Below are 20,782 nucleotides of genomic sequence, written 5' to 3' on the forward strand. Positions count from 1 at the left end.
TTCTTATCACTTTAGAGTCCTGCTACAGCTCCCAGCCAGCCAGGACCACAGAGCGTGGCTCATTCAGACTGGGCTGAAAATGAACATGAGCCTCCGTTGTGGCCCCGGCCATTGTGCAGCCACAACTTTCCACTTGTGCCAATGTGGCAGAGTTGCAAAAGCATTCAAATACTTGTTTTGTTTATTATCCTATAAAAAAAAGAAACTGGGACCAGCAGTTAGCATAATGGCTATGTCGTTGGACTCCCATGTAGTCGACCGTGGTTCGAGTCCCGGACCCGGTGGCTTAAACTCCCACCAGGCACATGTGCGTGTGTGCCCAAGATCCCAAGAGGAGAAAGGAGGAGAAGGGATTGCGGCATGGCCATCTCTCCTGGGGGGTGATTTCTCGCTTTCTGTCTCTCTGTCTCTGTCTTTCTGGTGAGCACACGCACCCTATAGCAAAACCCTCTAAAAAAAAAAAAAAGAAAGAAAGAAACTGAAACATATGCTATTACCATCATTAACAACCTGAATCCTCTAGAACAACCTCCCAGCTAGGTGAAATAATACTGCAGCGACACAAAGCCCAGAGAGGACAACCTTTAATTTGTACTTACATGCTTACGAAGATTACCAAGTGGAATGAAAGGCTGTGACAGAAATAACGAAGGCCGGCACCAGCAGTGGGCATAACAGCTATGTTGCTGGACTCCCATGTAGCTGACCACGGTTTAGACATGTGTGCATGCATGCCCAAAATCCCGAGAGAAGAATGGAAGAGAAGGGATTACAGCATGGTCATCCCCACTACCCCTCCCCGGGGGGTGGGGGTGGGGGGTGATTTCTCGCTTTCTGTCTCTCTGTCTCTCTGGCAAGCACACATGCCATATAGCAAAAATCTTTCCAAAAAGACAAAAGAAATAACAAAGGTTATGAGAAAAAATGTGTTTAGTACTGGAAGCACCTTAGAGATCGACTCCTTTTACAATGGTCCAAACTCCCAGAGAGGGTAATCACCCAAGGTAACATAGCTAAATCTGGCAGTGGCATATTAAGTTCTGAACTCTGGACTTATAGGTCTAACTTTTTACTTTCCACTGCACAAAATTAGAAGCATGTCCTTTTGATTCTTCTGTATCTCAAAAATAATAGGTAGAAATGTTGAGAATAATTCTTTACTTTTTCATGCATTCTTAGTATCGGAAGGGTAACCAATTCAAACTCTTGAATCATTGCTAAGAAGTACTATTATACACCTGATGCCCTTTGTTATTTGTGCCATTAAAAGGAGAAACTGTGTAATTATAAAAAGTTTAATTGGTTTAATAACCTTACTTCAAATATCTTGGTTATGTTTTTTAAACCTGCCTAGGGAAAAAAAATTGTGACGTATTTTGAAAAATTGGAGGATTTTGTGCTCAGATGATTATGAGTCAGGAAATATAAGTACATGATACAAAGTATTTTAAAAATTATTTCATATATAAAATAATACAATATGACAAAATAACGAGTAAGAATATGTTTCTATGTAGACACGCATATATATATGGATATGCACTTGTATAGATATTTTTCCAGAACTCCTACACTTAGACTTCTTTATTTTCTCACACACACAAAAATGTTATTAAGAAAAGGCAAAACCAGTAGGATATACATCATTATAATCATAAGAATCTATTGGGTTGTCCAAGAAGTTATAATGTATTTTTCTGTTTTTCTATGCAGAAATGCATCATAACTTTTCCAATGACCCAATATAATATCCATCATGTTATTTAATAAAATATCTTTTAAAATTAGGTCATAAGGGGCCGGCAAGTGGCCTAGTGGTTAAAGGCGCTGGACTCCCACATGGCCGACCACAGTTCAAGTCTCGGATCTGGTGGCTTGCTTTCTCACTTCCTCTCTCTTTCTCTCTCTGTCTCTCTCTGATCAAACTGAAAAATAATAATGATATAATAATAAATAAAGTTAAATAAAATAATTCTTTTTAAAAAATTAGGTCATAAGCCATGAGGAATAATGAACAAAAAATATATCAAAATAGTTGTTTTGGCATGGGAAAATGAACTATAACCTACCTTGCATACAATTATATGGTATATTTTTCAACCAAATTCATAGTTTCAGTTAGAATTCATCAGAAATAAAATGGTGGAGACTAGAAAAATCAAACCCCGTAACCTTAGTTGACCCCTTACACTCTGGACTGGTATTTTTCCAATTGGTGTCAAGCAAACATTGTGAATAAAAGGATATCCAAAAGAATAAGCTGAATTCAGATTCTATCAAAGAATGCCCTAAGCCAAAGTTCTGGGAAACAAAGACAGTTATTTCTTCCCAATTTTTCACGAAACGTAGAATCTCAAGAACAAATGCACTATATCTAAACTTCAAACCAGTCTAACATGGAAGGATGTACACTTTCAATTCTCTGCATAAAGCAGCTTCAAAGGAAAGAGGGAGGTTCTTTTGTTCTAGGTAGAAGGTCTAGCCACAGACCCAGTGAATTTGTCAGCCTTCATACATAGTCCTTTTTTATAAAAAGAAAATAGTTTTTATTTTTACACTGAAAACTGTAAAACTTTTATTCAAGCTTAAATGCTCATTTCTAACAGCCTCAAGAACACACTCAATATAAAGTTTATCATTCTTAATATTGCTCCACTGTCTCACAGACCAGAATTTGTTTTTTAAATGTATATCTATTTTTATCTTTAGTTTAGATCATGGATTCCAGACACACAGACAGAGGTTTCACCTCAGATCCCAAATAAAATGATCTTGAGTAAATTACATATCCTCTCTGAGACCGTGTTTCCTCATCTATAGTGATAAAGTAAGATTTCTTTCATAAGATTGATATGAAGATTAAATAATAGATAAAATAGATATAGGTGTAGTATCTCCATGGTCTTGGATAATTAAGTATTACTGATATAATTTAGTGATCAGATTACTAATTCAACCTCTATTTTAAATCAGTTGCCAGCTTTCTCTTTGAAAACACACATATTGTATCACCAATTCATCTAGTCACCCAATTGCCGACCACAGTTCAAGTCTCGGATCTGGTGGCTTGCTTTCTCACTTCCTCTCTCTTTCTCTCTCTGTCTCTCTCTGATCAAACTGAAAAATAATAATGATATAATAATAAATAAAGTTAAATAAAATAATTCTTTTTAAAAAATTAGGTCATAAGCCATGAGGAATAATGAACAAAAAATATATCAAAATAGTTGTTTTGGCATGGGAAAATGAACTATAACCTACCTTGCATACAATTATATGGTATATTTTTCAACCAAATTCATAGTTTCAGTTAGAATTCATCAGAAATAAAATGGTGGAGACTAGAAAAATCAAACCCCGTAACCTTAGTTGACCCCTTACACTCTGGACTGGTATTTTTCCAATTGGTGTCAAGCAAACATTGTGAATAAAAGGATATCCAAAAGAATAAGCTGAATTCAGATTCTATCAAAGAATGCCCTAAGCCAAAGTTCTGGGAAACAAAGACAGTTATTTCTTCCCAATTTTTCACGAAACGTAGAATCTCAAGAACAAATGCACTATATCTAAACTTCAAACCAGTCTAACATGGAAGGATGTACACTTTCAATTCTCTGCATAAAGCAGCTTCAAAGGAAAGAGGGAGGTTCTTTTGTTCTAGGTAGAAGGTCTAGCCACAGACCCAGTGAATTTGTCAGCCTTCATACATAGTCCTTTTTTATAAAAAGAAAATAGTTTTTATTTTTACACTGAAAACTGTAAAACTTTTATTCAAGCTTAAATGCTCATTTCTAACAGCCTCAAGAACACACTCAATATAAAGTTTATCATTCTTAATATTGCTCCACTGTCTCACAGACCAGAATTTGTTTTTTAAATGTATATCTATTTTTATCTTTAGTTTAGATCATGGATTCCAGACACACAGACAGAGGTTTCACCTCAGATCCCAAATAAAATGATCTTGAGTAAATTACATATCCTCTCTGAGACCGTGTTTCCTCATCTATAGTGATAAAGTAAGATTTCTTTCATAAGATTGATATGAAGATTAAATAATAGATAAAATAGATATAGGTGTAGTATCTCCATGGTCTTGGATAATTAAGTATTACTGATATAATTTAGTGATCAGATTACTAATTCAACCTCTATTTTAAATCAGTTGCCAGCTTTCTCTTTGAAAACACACATATTGTATCACCAATTCATCTAGTCACCCAATTTTTTTCTCACAATTAATTACCTATGTACGAACTCTTAATTCAACTTGGACAAAACCTCCCTTGTCCATACGTGGTTCAGAGTGGGTCAGTTAATTATTCAATGAGTCTGACAATGAAAACGATGTGCTTGGCCACCCACATGATTGGATTGAATGTCCCGGATGTGGGAGATTTCATTTTAAAGAAATCATTTAGTTCTCTCTTGAGTATTCATTTGGCATAAATTGTACATTTTCAAGTAAAAGTTTCTTCCAAAATTATTTTGAGAATTATGACCCTTTGTGTTGTTGAACTCCCTGTCAGAGTTTTCTTTTGTATTGCTTTCTTTTTAATGTCCACTTTTTAAATTATTGACCAAAAAAAAAAAAAAAAAGTCATTCAGAGCATATAAGGGAAATTTTAAACATCTAAAATACAATAGAACTGGAACTACTTACCTATGTAGTAATAATATAGTACCAGTGACAATTGTATTGAAAAGTCCAAAGTATTGGAACCATCTAATCATTATGACTTTTACTTCCCCAGCAGGTGTAAATACATAGGTCTAATAAGTTTTATCGCTATGAAAAAAACCATACCTATATTATATTAAAATATTTAAAACTATTTAATGAGGTTCATTTCCTTCCAAAAGTAAACTAAGGTTGTGTCTGAACTAGCTGGAGGCAAGGGAAGTTTCAAACATAACATTTTTAAAAGTAGCCATTATTTCCCATGCTGAAAAATATTGCAATTTTATTTCCTAACAGCAAATGAAACTGTCAGGAAAATTTAGGTGTAATAAAGTTGGGTGGTTAAGGCAACATGCTGGATTTAAAATAAAACTGAATTAAAGGTATTAAAATTAATTCTTATGTCAGTCAACTCTTTTAAAATACTATTTAAAACTTACCGTTTTTACAAACAAACATCCTTTTTCTTGATAAAGTGCAAAGTTAAACTATCTCCTTAATGACCACTAATGGTGCTGTAGTTGAAATTGTGCACCAAACAATATTTTGCATAAAATGTGTTGCTTCTGGCAACTTTTCCACGTAAATAAAAGTTGTCAAACAGGGTGACTTTAGTGGTATGGCGTTTTTAAATGGTGGATTCAGGCCAAGTTTAGCTAATAACGGCTGACATGCCCTGGAATCTTGAGGCCTAAATCAACATTGTTTTCACAGCTGTAATTAAGCCACCTAATCAGAAGCACATTTTGACGGGACAGTTTCTGGAAGCCAGACATTACAATTTCTTATGCCTGGAGCGCAGTGGCTCATGAGAGGTCCTCGTTTAATTTCAGGTTAAAAAGAAGGGGGGCAGTAAAATAAAAAAGACTACTTTTTTTTTAAGCAACACACAACTTGAAATGAAGCAGACCTACGTGTTCATGCCTTGACCAGCCTTGCATCTCACCCTCCTCTGGCTCTCTGCTGAGTCCCTCCAGCTCTCAAGTGGCAGCTGCACACAGTGAGATGAAGGGTCTCTGCCAAGATCAACAGATGAGCTGGTCTGAACTGGCTCTCTGTGTGTTCTGATTGTAAATTGTGCTGGTGATGATTAGAGAACTCTAACACAGGATGTCGACTCTTAAAACTGTCCAGAGAAAATAATTTTTTTTTAAGTTTAGGAAAGATTTTTAACTTTTTTTGTGGCTTGGTGCATAGTGTTGTGTCTATAACCTTCATAGGATTCAAATGAATTCACCCAAATTAAGCAACTCTGTTATTAAAAAAGAAAAAAAAGAAGAAGAAGGCCATGGCTTGGCTCACAGAAAGGGTTTCATCTTGGCCTGTTTACTTAACAAGGCCCCAGAACGCGGTCCTGCACAGGCACACAAGTCATGTGCTTCTACCACCTGCCAACAGAAGACATTCCTAAAGGGATGAGAATCTAGGATGCGACAGTCACATCTTATCATAAGTGGCCGATGACTTTAAAACAACTAAATTGCCCATTGAAGTTGTTTTCTGCAGTGTACTTATATTCTGTAACATTTAAACTTTCAACCCCAGAGGCCATTGTAAAACTATCAATATGAAGGCACTAGTCACTGGAGTCTGATTACATTTAGTTCTGCATTTTAATTACATATGGATTCTATTAACTAAGCCTTTTGCCTTATAGGCAACATTTTAATCAAATTACTATAATTTTCAAATATGTTACAATAGTTTGCTGAGTTAAAAGTTCACATTCCTAAGATATTAAGTATCAAAAAAACTTTGCATTAAAGAAGGAAATACTCCTTACAAATATGTTAATACATTTTCAGATGACTTTGGGGACTTTTTGACTACCTAGTTATAAGTTATATTGTGAGATTTATGCACACATAGCTGGTATACTGTTGTAATGGGTTATTAGTATTAAATATAACCACATTTAGAAATACACTCATTTTATTGTACACTGAAGTAGAAACAGGACAAAGCATAGAATGTAATATTCAAAAATCGGTATTTGTAACTTCAATTGAAGAATTTTAAAGCTGAGAGGGAATTTAGATTTCATCTAAAAATCTTCATTTTATAGTCAGGAAAACCAAGATCCAGGGAGATTACATGATTTATTTTCCCAAGATTGGAGATGAATCAATAGCAAAGTTTGCTTCAGAACCTGTTTCCTCAGTATAACACATCGCCATCCTATACAAGCAAAAATCTGCCTATCTCATTCCACCCAGAACTCTGTGAAACATTTTTAATGTGATAAAACACATGACATATAACACAACAAATTTACAATTTAAAGGGTATAATTTGGTGGCATCAAGTACGATCACAATGTTGTGCAACAACCACCATCATCTAGAACTTTTTCAGCACCCTCCTACCTATTAAGCAGTCTCTCTCCTCAGTCCCTCCTCCTCGAAGCCTTTGATCACCACTAATCTGCTTTCTAGGCCTGTAAATTTGCCTACTCTAGACATTTAATATAAATGGAATCATACAAATGTGGCCTTTTTGTGTCTAGCTTCTTTCACTTAGCATTATATATATATTTGAGAGGTTTTGTTTGCTATAGGGTGCATGCACTTGCCAGACAGACAGAGAGAGACAGAGAGACAGAAAACGAAAAATTACACCCCAGGGGGGATGGCCACGCCGCAATCCCTTCTCCTTCATTCTCCTTTCAGGATCTTGGGCACGCACGCACACGCGCCCAGCATGAGTTTAAGCCACTGGGTTCGGGACTCAAACCGTGGTCAACCACGTGGGAGTCCAGTGACATAGCCATTGCGCTAACTGCGGGTCCCACTTAGCATCATATTTTCATCTACATTCATCTATGTTGTAACATGAACTAGTACTTATTCCTCTTTATGGCTGAATAATATTCCATTATTTTGGATACATCACACTTATTTATCCATTTGCTAATTGATCTATATTGGGTTATTTCCACCTTTTGACTATCATGAATAGTGCTGCAGCAGACATTTATCATTTATGTGCAAGTACTTGTTTGAATATCTGCTTTCAGTTTTGTGGGGGGTTTTTTTTTGAGAGATTTTTGCTAGAGGGAGTATGCACTCATCAGAGAGATAGAGAGAGAAATGGAGAGACAGAAAGCAAGAAATCACTCCCTAGGAGGAGGGCCATGCCACATTCCCTTCTCTTCCATCCTCCTCTCAAGTTTTCGGGCATGCACTCACATGCACCCTGGCTTGAGTTTTAAGCTGCCAGGTATGGAACTTGAACCACAGTTGATTAAATGAGAGTTCAGTGACATAACCATTATGCCATTGCTGGTCCTGTGCTTTCAGTTATTTGGATATATACCTAGGAGCAGAATTCCTACCTCATACGGTAAGTTTAAGTTTAACTTAACGAGGAATCACTAAACTATTTTCTGCAGTGGCTGCATCATTTTCCAGTCACACCAGCAATGTATAAGGGTTCCAATTTCTCTAAATCCTAGCAACACTTACTGTTTTCATTTATCATTATTATTATTATTATGGCCATCTTAGTAGGTGTTTAGTGATGTCTCCCTGTGGCATTAATTTGCATTTCCCTAATAACTAATGATATTGGGCATCATTGTGTATGTAGTTTGGTCACCTGTACATCTTCACTGGAGAATTCTCTATTCAAATCCTTTGCCAATTCCTACAATTAAGTTATTTATCTTTGTGTTGTTGAATTCTAAGCATTGCCTATATATTTTGCATCCTAGACCTTAATCAGATGTACAATTATAAATATAGTCTGTTATCTTTGATCATTTCTTTTCATGCACAAACTTTTCAATCTTGGAGAAGTCTAATATATTTTTTCATCTGCTATCTTTGGTGTCATATTTAAGATTCCATTGACAAATTCTAGGTCATGAAGATTTACTACTATATTTTTTATTAAAAGCTTTTTAGTATTGGGTTGTTGAAAAAGGCATGACACATAGAAAATCATAGAAAAAAATTTAATAGCTTTTCCAATGACCCAATATTAACCCTATTTTTATTTTAGATTTTTAGATTTTGGGGATAGGATTCATGTGCTCACTGGAGAAAGAGAGAGAAGGAAAGTGAGAAATGGCCACTCAAAGGGGGCAGGGCCACACTGTAATCTCTTCTCCTCCATTCCACTCTAGGGATTTCGGGGGCACACACACACATGCACATGCGCATGCACATGCACCTGGCATGTTTCTCCAGCTGCCAGGTCTGGGACTCTAATTGCCAAGTTGGCCATGTGAGATCCAACACCTTACCCACCATACCACCCACTGGTTCTGGTATTAACTCTTATATTTAGATCTTTGATTCAGTTAGAGTTAAGTTTTATGTATGATGTGAAGTAAGGCTCCAAGAAATATATTATTTTTAAATAAGCTTTCTGCTCATTTTTATAAATTAGACCTCTATTTTTGAAATAATCCTCACATATTCTTACTTTTCATTAGACCTAGGCATAGTTCATTTCAATATGAAGGAATATCATTATCATTAACAAACATTTACTGAGTATCCACTATGCGAATAAAACCTTTATGTTGGTTATTTTATGTTTTTTGGGGGGTGAATAAACAGAGGTGGGGGGGGATCTCAAAATGCCTGACAAAGTTGAAAATTATCGTAGTGGTATACTGAAAAGAATGTCTTTTTTTCTACAAGTAATTTTGGGCTTCTTTTCTTTTATCTTTTCTACTTTTAGAAAGGGTTATGAGGAGGAAAAGAAATGTCCAATTTATATTTTGTAAGTATTTCCTTACAATTTTACCATAAATACATATAATAATGTGTAAATTATTCTATCCATTCTCATTGATTGCTTACTAGAGAAGAATATGAAACATAGTTGGAAGGCAATTAATTTGACTAAAGTGAGTATAAAAAATGTTCAGGGAGAACTGTGGTTTGTGTGAAGTGTATATTCAAGAACTCCATAACATACTCTATAATAAATATGTACTGAATAAAAAATCATGCAAGAAACATTCTTTAAAGTTGGATTACTATAATGAATTATAAAATGAGTAATAGTGTCTCAAAGACTCAAATACGGTAATACAGACACAACTACTTGATTATGTAAGCTGACTACTATATGGTGCCCAGATAGGTAATATAATAAGTAAATATAACAAAGGGAACCCTGACTTTTGCATTTCGAGAAATGTCTGAAAAAAAACACAGATGGAGTCAAAAGATGCCTCAAAGTCTCAAAGTCAACAACAAAGAATGGTACTTCATTATAAGGAGAATGCTTTGAGTAAAGCTATGACCTGAGCATATCTGTGTTTTAAAAAGATAACTCTGAACTAACGTGGCAGACACAAAGGAAGAGGGAAGACTACATACAGGGAAACATTGGGAGAACACTGCAGTAGCTTAGGGAAACAGTCACCTGACCACAAGGATAGAAAGGAAGGGGTGTGCCTAAGGCATCTGTGGTGGTAGAAACAGTAAGATGTAGTAATTGATTAAATATCAGTGGTATGGGTTCTACTTTGGGTTACAAAGTAGACAATAATGTCAAAGACAAGAAATGTAAGGAAAAAAGAATTTGGAAAGACAGGGCATGGAAGAGTAGATAATGTTCCAATTCAGTTTGGGACTTCAGTGAATTCGTGGTGTTTGCAGAAATCTAAGTGTAGATGTCTAGCAAGAAAGTGAAGCTCTCAAATAAGTCCATTTTTTAGAAAAGACAAAATAAGGCCAGTCCTGTACTGCAGCAGTTAAGCCCTATGCATAGGGAGCCAGATCACACATGGCCAACTGTGGTTCAAATAACCAGCCACAGCAGTTTGAAGAATACACCAGGCATGTGTGTATGTGTTTGTGTATGCACATGCACATATGCATTCATGTGTGTGTGTCCAAAATCCTGACAGTATGGGGAACCAGCAGTTAGCGTAATGGCTATGTCGCTGGACTCCCACGTAGTCGACCGCGGTTCGTGTCCCGGACCCGGTGGCTTAAAACTCACGCCGGGCGCGTGTGCGTGCGTGCCCAAGATCCTGAGAGGAGAATGGAGGAGAAGGGATTGCGGCGTGACCATCCCCCCTGGGGGGTGATTTCTCGCTTTCTGTCTCTATGTCTCTCTCTGTCTGTCTGGCGAGCGCACGCGCCCTACAGTGAAAATCTCTCCAAGGAAAAAAAAATCCTGACAGTATGGTGAAATGGAGGAAAATGGTTGTGGTGTGACACCTCACCAATGGGTACTTGTTCACTTGCTCTCTCTCTCTCTCTCTCTCTCTCTCGCTCTCTCTCTCTCTCTGGTGAGTGCAAGTACCTCAGTACCTCTGACGATGAATTTTTTTAAAAGATAAAATAATAGGTGAGATATTCAGAAGCCTATTTAGTTGCTACCACTCTTTAATAACTGGTAGGAATAATTTAAGTATTAGCTTGCCAAGTTATTATCAATGTTTGCTACCACTTAATTACTAATTCATTAAACTGAACAGAGTTTGAAATGTTAATTCCTCTTTCTTGCTCCACCATTATAACACTTCATCACTGAAAAGCAGAACTGTATATATATAGATATATATATATATAGATATATATATATATATACTATATCACATACAAGTACATTTTTACACTTATACTTATTTACAACATAATATATATCTAGTATGCAATGTTTGCATATGTTATATATTTATATTTGTATTTATGTTTGTATAAAAATATTATAATCCAGATATCACCCATCATGAAAGTGGGTCCTCTGAAACCATATCATAAAATGCAAAGGGATAAAAAGAAGTGAAGCCAATAGACTATGCGTCCTTATCTCCAGGCCCCTATTTACTACACAAAAAGAAAGTTTTAGTTTCTAGAATATGAGAAACCTTTAAAAGTTTGGGAATACATGCAAAAGACCAAGGAAAATGGTTGCATGTTGACTAGGCTGTGCCACTTTTCAATATTTTATACTTTCCTTATTTAGATCCTATTATTATCCAAAGTCCTGAGTTGACACATATGATAAAAAAAGAATTTAATAACATCTAAGTAAGCAATATTCAGCAAAGGGGTAAGATAGTGTGGTTATAGCATAAAATGTGGGTGAGTATAAATAGAAAAAAAATTAAGTTTGGAGTAGGAAAAATATACAAAGTAAAGGGAAAGTTTTGTTTTTGCTTTTAAGAGAGAGGTTTTTGCTATAGGGTATGTGGGCTTACCAGAAAAACAGAAAGAAAGAAATCATTCCCCTAAAGGGAGTGGCCATGCTGCAATCCCTTCTCCATCTTCCTCTTGGGATTTTGGGAACACATATAAATGCAGCCAGCATGAGTTTTAAGCCGCTGGGTCCAGGACTCGAACCACAGTCGACTAGATGGGAATCCAGCAACTTCATTGATGTAACCATTACTCCATCTGCTGGTTCCAGGAACAGATGTTTTATAATGTGGTTGTCAGCAACATTACAGACAGGGAGTTTCTCAGAAAGCAAAACTATCTCTGCTTCTAGGGCACACTGATCTGGCCCCTACTCTTCTAGCCTCATCTCTCACAATTCTCCAGTAAATCCAGTCTGTTCCTGGCATAAGAGATATCTCAATTCTTTGAGCATGCTATTTCTTCCCTTATCCACCTCTACTCAATCTTCATTTTTTTCACCAAAGATTTCAATTCTTCATATAGGTCTTCCCTCTCTCCAAACCAAAGGTAGGTCCCCCGGTCATGTGCCCTCGTAGCACTCTGTGCTTCTACCCTTTTAATTATTTGTATGAAGAAATTGAAGAAACATGATGGTGCGTATTTGTCTTATTCCCCACAGCAGTTTCTTAGAAAATCACCAGACACGGGATCAGAGGCCTGAGGATTTGATCCGATTGGGTTCTGATTAAAGCCAGAGAACCGAACTCCAGAATCCATACTTCATACTGCTAAACTGCACTTCACAGCTTCTCTCAACAAGTTAAGCCATGGATTACAGCTGGTTATGGTTTTTAATATAATGTATTGGAAGGCTAAAATTTTGGTGATAAATATCAGGTATCAACTAAGATAAAATATTTGAAAGTTTATGAAAGAATATTTCCTGTATGGTCTAATCATACAACACTAACAAATGATCCTTCCTCTCTCAAGAAAATACAATGGAAAAAAATGTGATATTATTTGAGAACTTAGGAAAAGGGGGATTCTTATTGTTTTTAAATTTTATTGTAACTGAATTGAACCAAAATATCTAAATCTCTCAACTTAATTAACCATACAATATGACTTGACAACTATCAAATCTGACATAATCTCAACAATGATGCAAAGATATTTCTCCTGCAAAGATACCAAATGGAATGCTCCTTCCATTTGTAATTTATTATTTTCTCATAAAAAAGTCCTATAAAAATAAAAAATAACATGCTGCTTAAACATATAGTGGAAATGAGGCAAACCAGTATCATAGTTTACAACATTATAACTCTCAGCAAAGAATTTGGGTTTGGCATTTTATGTTTCACAGATTAAATATCATGTTTCTCCACGGTGATAGGTGTGCCAGCCTCCAAACACCCACAAGTAATTGGTTCTGACTGCTCTACTGTTCTCTACTGGGCTGTATGGGACTCAAAAGCTCTTTACTCAAAGCCCTTTCTGGTTATTATAACTCAAGAAAAAAGCTCTTGAGTAGCCCCAAGTTAATGGGTCAAAGACCATCACAGTGGAAAAGTTAAAGTACTGGCAAGTATACAATGGATGAGAAATCTTAGATGAACTCTGGCAGCATTAGTGTATGTTGCTGAGCAAAAGATAAAAGGGAAAATTTTTTTTTATTTAAATTTATTTATTTACATTCATTCACTGTACATCATTATAGCATACAAAATGAGATTTTCCATCCAGAATACACTGGATGGGAAAAAAAGCAAAATATACAGGAAACGTGTGATAACAATTTTAAAGATAATTATTCATGTCTACAACATGATCAATCTCTTTATAAACATTACAAAGTTTTTGATTAATAATAAATATTTATTTTTAATCATTATCCAGTAAAATGACTGGATAAAATAGTAATGAGATAGCAAAAAATATGTAATGGCTGTTTATGGTTCATTAAATAAGTGACAACCACCACCAACATTAAGACCATACTTGCTACATGCTAAAAGCACTGATATAAGCATTGTTTTTGTTATTTTGCCTATACATACAAAGATTTCTTCATAGTTCACATATATTTCTAAAGGCTGTATGTATAGTTTAACTATGGGAAGTAAATTTAACTATCAGACAATCTTTTGATGTATAGGCAAGAAAGCTAATAATTATTATCACCATATGCCAGACACTGTGTATTTGTTTCATCCTCCTAATGGCCCTATAATGTAGACATTTTCATCTACATATTAGCAATGCCAAAATCAATGCTTAGAGTATTTGTATGGCTTTAAAAAAAGTACAGTGCCAGAATGTACACCTAGGCCTTCCAATTCAAAAGTGTTATACAAGAGGTCTATGAGAAGAGGCAATGGCAGGTGGGGTAGGTGTTGAAGGAGGGAACCAATTAATAAAGTTTTGAGAGTGGCCAGAATAACAAAAACTAAAGAGAAAACAAAAACATGAAGAACAAAATGGTCAAAAGCAAAATCAAATCAGATTATAGTGTAAAAGGCAGAAATTAGATGGTGCAAGACTGGGAATATGAGGTTGGGAGTGACTATTGCAAGCAGACTTAGCTAAACCAGGTACAGGTTACTTGGATGAGTTGAGTACTTTTAATTGAGAGGGAGAACAGAACTAAAATATCAATATATTTCCTATTATACAAAAGTCACTATATAATTTCAATCAATAAATGTATGTGCTATCCATAAACCCATTCCTCAAGGCAAAATAAAATTTATTTAGATTGCTCTTCCCCCTTAACAAGATGTCAAATTCCTACATATTCTTCAGAGATTCCATGAATATTTCATCTTCTCAGTATTTTCTTCTGACAATGTTATGCAGAATAAACTCCTCCCTAATCTGTGCTCCCATAGAATTTAGATATGACTATTTTTATGATTTGTTTATCTTTCTGGTTTTTGTTTTTTTGGTTTTTTGGTTTTTTTGCTAGAAAAGGAACTCACAAGGGCAGAGGTCCTGTCTTATTCACCTTAGTCATCATGCTTCAAGTACTGACCACTTGGTAAGTATTTCTACATTGTTAAGTACAGGTACAAAACAGTCTGTGCAATAAGAGACAAAGAGATGTGTGAGTTTGAAGTGAAAGAGAGCAAATATACATCCAGTGCTGTTCAGACATAATGGTACAAAGCACTGTCTATACAAGATATGAGGGCATTCTTCACAAAGATTATGGTAAACACAAAGGATGGGCTCACACAGTGGCATAGTGAAAAAGTGTGATTTCTTCAAGGCGAACCCACATCAAAATGTTCCAGATTTGCAACTGGAGACCTCCCTTAGTACACCAAGCATATGTGTGCCTATGATCCAGGGCTAGCTGAAGCTGGGGTTGGATTATGGCATCAAGACCTTGTTGGGAGGCCAGCAGCAGCACAGGTGGTTAAGGCATTGGACTCCAGCATGGCTGACTGTAGTTCATGTCCAGGACCTGACAGCTTGCTTTCTCACTTGGGACCAGCAGATGGTGTAATGTGTATATAAACACACACACACACACATATACATACATACATATATATGAACCCCTATAACATCCACTGAAACAATAATGCAAAAAGACATATTTAAAAAGCCAATAATAGGGACCAGCGGTTAGCATAATGTCTATGTCGCAGGACTCCCATGTAGTTGACAGCAGTTCGAGTCCTGGACCCAGTGGCTTAAACTCACGCCGGGCACGTGTGTATGAGTGTGCCCAAGATCCCGAGAGGAAAATGGAGGAGAAGGGATTGCAGCATGGCCATCCTCCCTGGGGGGTAATTTTTCGCTTTCTGTCTGTCTCTCTCTTTCTGGAGAGCACATGCACCCTGTAGCAAAAACCTCTCAAACAAACAAACAAAAAAGCCAATAATAAATAAAAATTAAACACTAAAATAAATTCAAATCATCAAATGGAAGGAAAGGAAATACAGGGGAACACGGAAATAGAACAAATATGTAGCAAATAAAATGGTTGACAAAAATCCACACTTACCAATAATTATATTAAACATAAATAGTCTAATCACACAATTAAAAAGCCAGAGGTTGTCAGAATGAATAAAGTAAAACTAAACTATGTCTGGAAGGAACTTATTGTATATATAAAACATAGATATGCTTAAGTTCAGAAATAGAAAAAGATATACCATGCAAACACTAATCAAAGTATGAAGATAATAAAATTGCTTTAAAATGGACAGTATACTGAACAGGACCAAAACCAGACTTCTGGAGGCCTACATGTAGGTCAAGAAGACACTGAAACATATTCAAGTCATTCTTATCTTAAAAAATAATTCCCTAAATCTTCTACCACTATGTCTCGCATTTAAGAATTATATCCTTAAGATAGTTGTCTAAGTTCATTTTTAAAATATGGTTATCTCAGGGTTATTTTTAGAATTATTTTATTTAACTTTATTTCGTTAGTTAGTTTTTAATTTGACCAGAGAGGGCAGAGAGAGAGAGAGAAAGTGAGAAAGCAAGCTACCAGGTCCAAGACTCAAACCTCCATCAGCCATGTGAGAGTCCAGCACCCTTAACCACCACGCCTTCTGCATGCCCTTCTAAATCCATTTTTATTCTTCCTTTCTTCCCTTCCTCCCTTCTTTCCTGTCAACTTCAACTTATTTTCTCAACCTCTTCTCTAAAGAGGCCATTTTCTTTCTTTTTAAAATATTTTTTCTTTATTCATGATAGAGCACTTGTACATGCATGTGAAAGATAGAGTGAGAAGAGAAGTACCCTCCACAAGTCTGGTCATGCCATGATCCCCTTCTCCAGTCCTCCATCCCACAGATCCTGGGCACCCATGTGCATACCCAGCATGACTCAGGTGACCAGGCGGGGGACTCAAACCACAGTTGCCAGGTGGGATCTGACTTCTCTCAAACAGTGCAATACCCCTGTGCAATGATGGAGCCAACTTCAGTGGCCAGTTTCAACCCTCATTTTACTTAAGCTCCAGAAGCATCTGACGCAATTGATACGTCATTCTTCTTGAAGTATTTTATTCTCATGGTATCATACTTTCTGGCTTTCCTCTTATTTTCCTATTCTCTCACAGTCTCCTTTGTAACCTTATCCTTTTCTCAAGCATTTTCAAGCTTCAATTTTAGGCCTTTCCTCTTATTTATCTTACTCTCCTATGTAGTCTCATCTTTACAAGCAGTTTCTAGTCCTTTATATAACAATTATTTAAAATTTATACCTTCAAATAAAGGAGAAGGGATTGTGGTGTGACCACACACGTCACTGGATGGAGGAGGTGCTTTCTCCCTGTCCCTCTCTGTCACTTTCTCTTTTCTTTGTATCTCTCTGGCAAGCACAACCATCCACTGGCAATTGAAGAAAATAATTTATATACTTTATATCTTCAGTTTGGCTTCTTCCTTGAATTAAATATCAATAAACTTAAAAAATAAATATTTGGGGGGGGGTTGCAAGTGGAGTGGTAGATGAGGTGCTGGGCTCCCACATGGTCAACCATAGTTCAAGTCCTGGACCTAGTGGCATGAAAATCACACAGGGCATAAGTGTGTGCATGCCCAAAATCCCAAGAGGAGAATGGAAGAGAAGGGACTGCAACATGACCATATCCTTGGCGGGGGCGTTGGGGGGTTCACGTTCCCTCTCTATATCACTGTCTGTCTCTTTCTGGTGAGCATATGCACCCTATGTAAAAACCTAAAAAAAAATTTTTTTAAATATATATAGTTTGTTTTTCAAGATAACATGTGTGTCCACACGAGGGAGAAAGAAAGAGAGATAAGTACCCTCCACAGGGTATGGTCATGCCATAATAATCCCCTTCCTCCAGTCCTCTAGCCCATCAGAGTTTGTGCACTCTTGTGCTTGACATATTTCAAGCTGACAAGGTTGAGGACTTGAATCAAAGTCACCATGTTGTATCTGGCTTCTCTTAAGCAACATATTACTGGTTTCTGGAACCAGTACCAGAAACCTTTTTGACATCTACAGTTGGATGTCTCAAAGGTACCTAAAACTGAACATACTCAAAACAAAATTCACAATATCCCCTCCTGTTCCTTTGTTTGGTTGTTGTTTTATCAGTAAATGAGATCACTGATCCACTTCCAAAAGCAAAACCCTAGGAGTGTCTCCAACACACCGTTTTATTTTATTCTTCACATCCAATTAGTTTGTCACACTGCAGCTGAAGTGATCTTCTAAAAGAAACAAATCTGGGGCTGAACAATGATACCATGGAAACAACGCCCTGTGTGGTTAACCCACGCAGAAGTGTTCCAAGTTCACCACCAGAGACCTCCTTGAACATACCAACTGGGCATGTGGCTGATCCATTTGGGTAGGTTCCAGGTTTACATCCAGAGACTTCCCTCAGTTTACACATATACCCATGATCCAGGGCTGGCTGAGGGTCAAGGTGAATCAAAATGTCAGGACCCAGTTGAGGGGACTCTGTCTCTCTTGCTCATGGAAGAAATAAATAAACTTCAAACATCAATAGCACAATATTTAACAAAGAAACTTTGAACCAACAGAGAAGTGATCTCACTTTGTCAAGTCTGACCTTTCTTAAAATACAACTATTTTTATATAAAGAATATTAACAAGTAATAAACAACCACGCAACCCAACAAAGCCAATATACTCTAAAGTGTGTAACACTGCAGTGTACCGTTATTTTAACCAATGAGATCACAGAATTAGTAGTAAAAAATGTTAATATGTTTCAGAGAAAGGCTGGAATGTATTTTAGATTAAAAAAATGTTTAAATTCCCTCTTTTAATTTCTCTTGGTGGAGGTCTCTTAGTGGATTAGCAAATCTCATTAAGAGATAAGCAAAGTCATTTAAAAAATTGAACTCGCATCTCAGGTCCCAAATAACTGGCCTTTACATTTACTGGATAAATTATTTTTCGCCAATAAATATTTGCAGTGTACCTACTGTGGGTCAAACTGCTGTAGGTATTAGAATATCTTCACAGCAGTCAAAAAGCACTCACAATTGCTAGTCTTTATGAAACTTATGCTCTGTTGAACGTACAGAGCAAATACAATTAACAAATAAAATATATCATTTGTCAGTTGTTGGTAAGTATTACAGTAAAAAAGATAAAGTAAAGAAGATAAAGTAGATAAGCAACATGAGGCGAAAGAGAGACAGTTTGGGAGGAGAGGGGTGAGGAAAGCTGGTGGCTGTACACAAAGACTTCATTTGGGATGCTGACACCAGAGCTAAACCTGAAAGAGGTAAAGAACCAAACCACCATCATGCATCTATTTGCTTAATGCTAACTCCTTTTCTGTTGAATGTATCATTTGAAATTGGTCAATAGCTGAATGGCAAAATGATGCCGTTTTAAAGTCACCATGGTCCACTGTAATCAAACCAAAAAAGGAAACAAGATACTCCAATTGTGGGTAATCCCCTGAAGCTCATTTTGACATATGTGCTTTTTGAGGGGGAAAAAAAGTTTAAATGTTTATTTTATTTATGTCAGAAATATATCCATTTTTTAAAACTCCCAAAATACAAATTTCAAATATAGAATTTATTTCATTTTTAGTCTTAAATAAACCCAAATTTCATCATGGGCTAAAATTTTAAGACATAAAATGACTGCTGAAACTGAATTTTAATCATATAGATGAATCACAACATGCATCTTTAGCTAGGCATGTATTATGGATAAGTCTAGTTTTCTACAGAGAATAATCACATGTTCTAATTACCATTTTGGTTATACGCATAATTAATAATATTCTGTCTTAATGGGACACACTGAATCTTCAGACAGTTGCAAGCTTTAACTATGCATACTGCCAAATCCAACTGTCAGCTGCACTGCCAAACACAAAGGAATCTTGATGTAGTGTTTTAGCATTGATAAGAATATGCATATCTTTATACATGTACAATGGAAAAATTAATTGCTTTTCTTTCAAATTTTTCTTCACACTACTAACTTTATGTCACTTGATTGATCATTTACCCTAAATTATATATATTGGCAAGTGATCTTATGAGCAATAAAAACATAATGTAAATGTGATCCAAAATCCAAAAAATAGAAAAATATTGTTAGACAAGGACTTACTGATTGTAAACTTTCATTTTCACGTAAACAAGCTGTGTGAAGTTCTGATTTCAAGGTTGCAATGTGACTTCGATGAGATGTCATTTCCTTCTCTAATGTAGCAATTCTAGCAGTGGCAAGCTGGTAGACATCCATGAAACTTTTAATCATAGCCTTAAGAAATAAAAATAATGTCACATACAATTCAAATAAAGCTGTCCCCAAAGGAGAATTTCCATAATTTGAAAGCAAAAAATCATTAAAATTTTAAAATAAACAACTTTTCATCTTTCTTTAAAATAAAGCTAAATCTCACACTTTATATTGAGAACAGTGACTATTTTAAGAAAGTTTGGGAGAAAATAATTGAGACTTCATTTCAGAGTATTTATTTAAATAAGATGTACTTTGATCTATTGTGCTTAAAAATGTAAAATGCAGTTTTAAAATATGGCACACTTATTTTCTATAGTAAAGTTAAATTCAAATTGTAATTTGACCTAAATTTCAATCTTGAGAGACACAACAGATGGATATACAAACAAGATATGTTAAAGCGAGCCAAGTTAGTAAAATTTTCAATCCACCTGAAAACAAATGTTTTAAACAAATGTTTTGAAACAAAAGGAGATAAAGTAATATTGTAATTTTTCTTAGTAAATAATGTGGTTCTGGGGCCGGCAGGTGGTGTGGTGGTTAAGGCAGTTGGACTCCCACATGACTGAGTATGGTTCAAGTCCCAGACCTGGCAGCTTGCTTTCTCACTTTCCTTCTCTCTCTTTGCCTCCCTCTGGTCAACTTCAAAAAAAAAAAATAAAATAATGACAATAAATAAAATTAAGTAAAATAATTCATTTTTAAAAATGTGGTTCCCATTATTATAAGACATATAATTAGGTTTATTCATATAACACAGGAA

General features: G+C 35.9%; 1 protein-coding gene across 2 annotated transcripts in view; it reads right to left on the reverse strand.

Annotated features, from left to right (window-relative positions):
• The window catches only part of CCDC171 (coiled-coil domain containing 171), a 351,100-nt gene that overhangs the window by 46,436 nt on the left and 283,882 nt on the right, over positions 1–20,782 (reverse strand). For both annotated transcript variants that reach the window (XM_006171185.3, XM_006171186.3), the window contains exon 25: positions 19,885–20,037. In XM_006171185.3, the coding sequence (XP_006171247.1) occupies positions 19,885–20,037 (153 nt within the window). The remainder of the gene's footprint in view (positions 1–19,884; positions 20,038–20,782) is intronic.

This window comes from Tupaia chinensis, unplaced genomic scaffold, assembly GCF_000334495.1.
Source record: "Tupaia chinensis unplaced genomic scaffold, TupChi_1.0 Scaffold149424_1, whole genome shotgun sequence".
NCBI classification, from domain to species: Eukaryota; Metazoa; Chordata; class Mammalia; order Scandentia; family Tupaiidae; genus Tupaia; species Tupaia belangeri.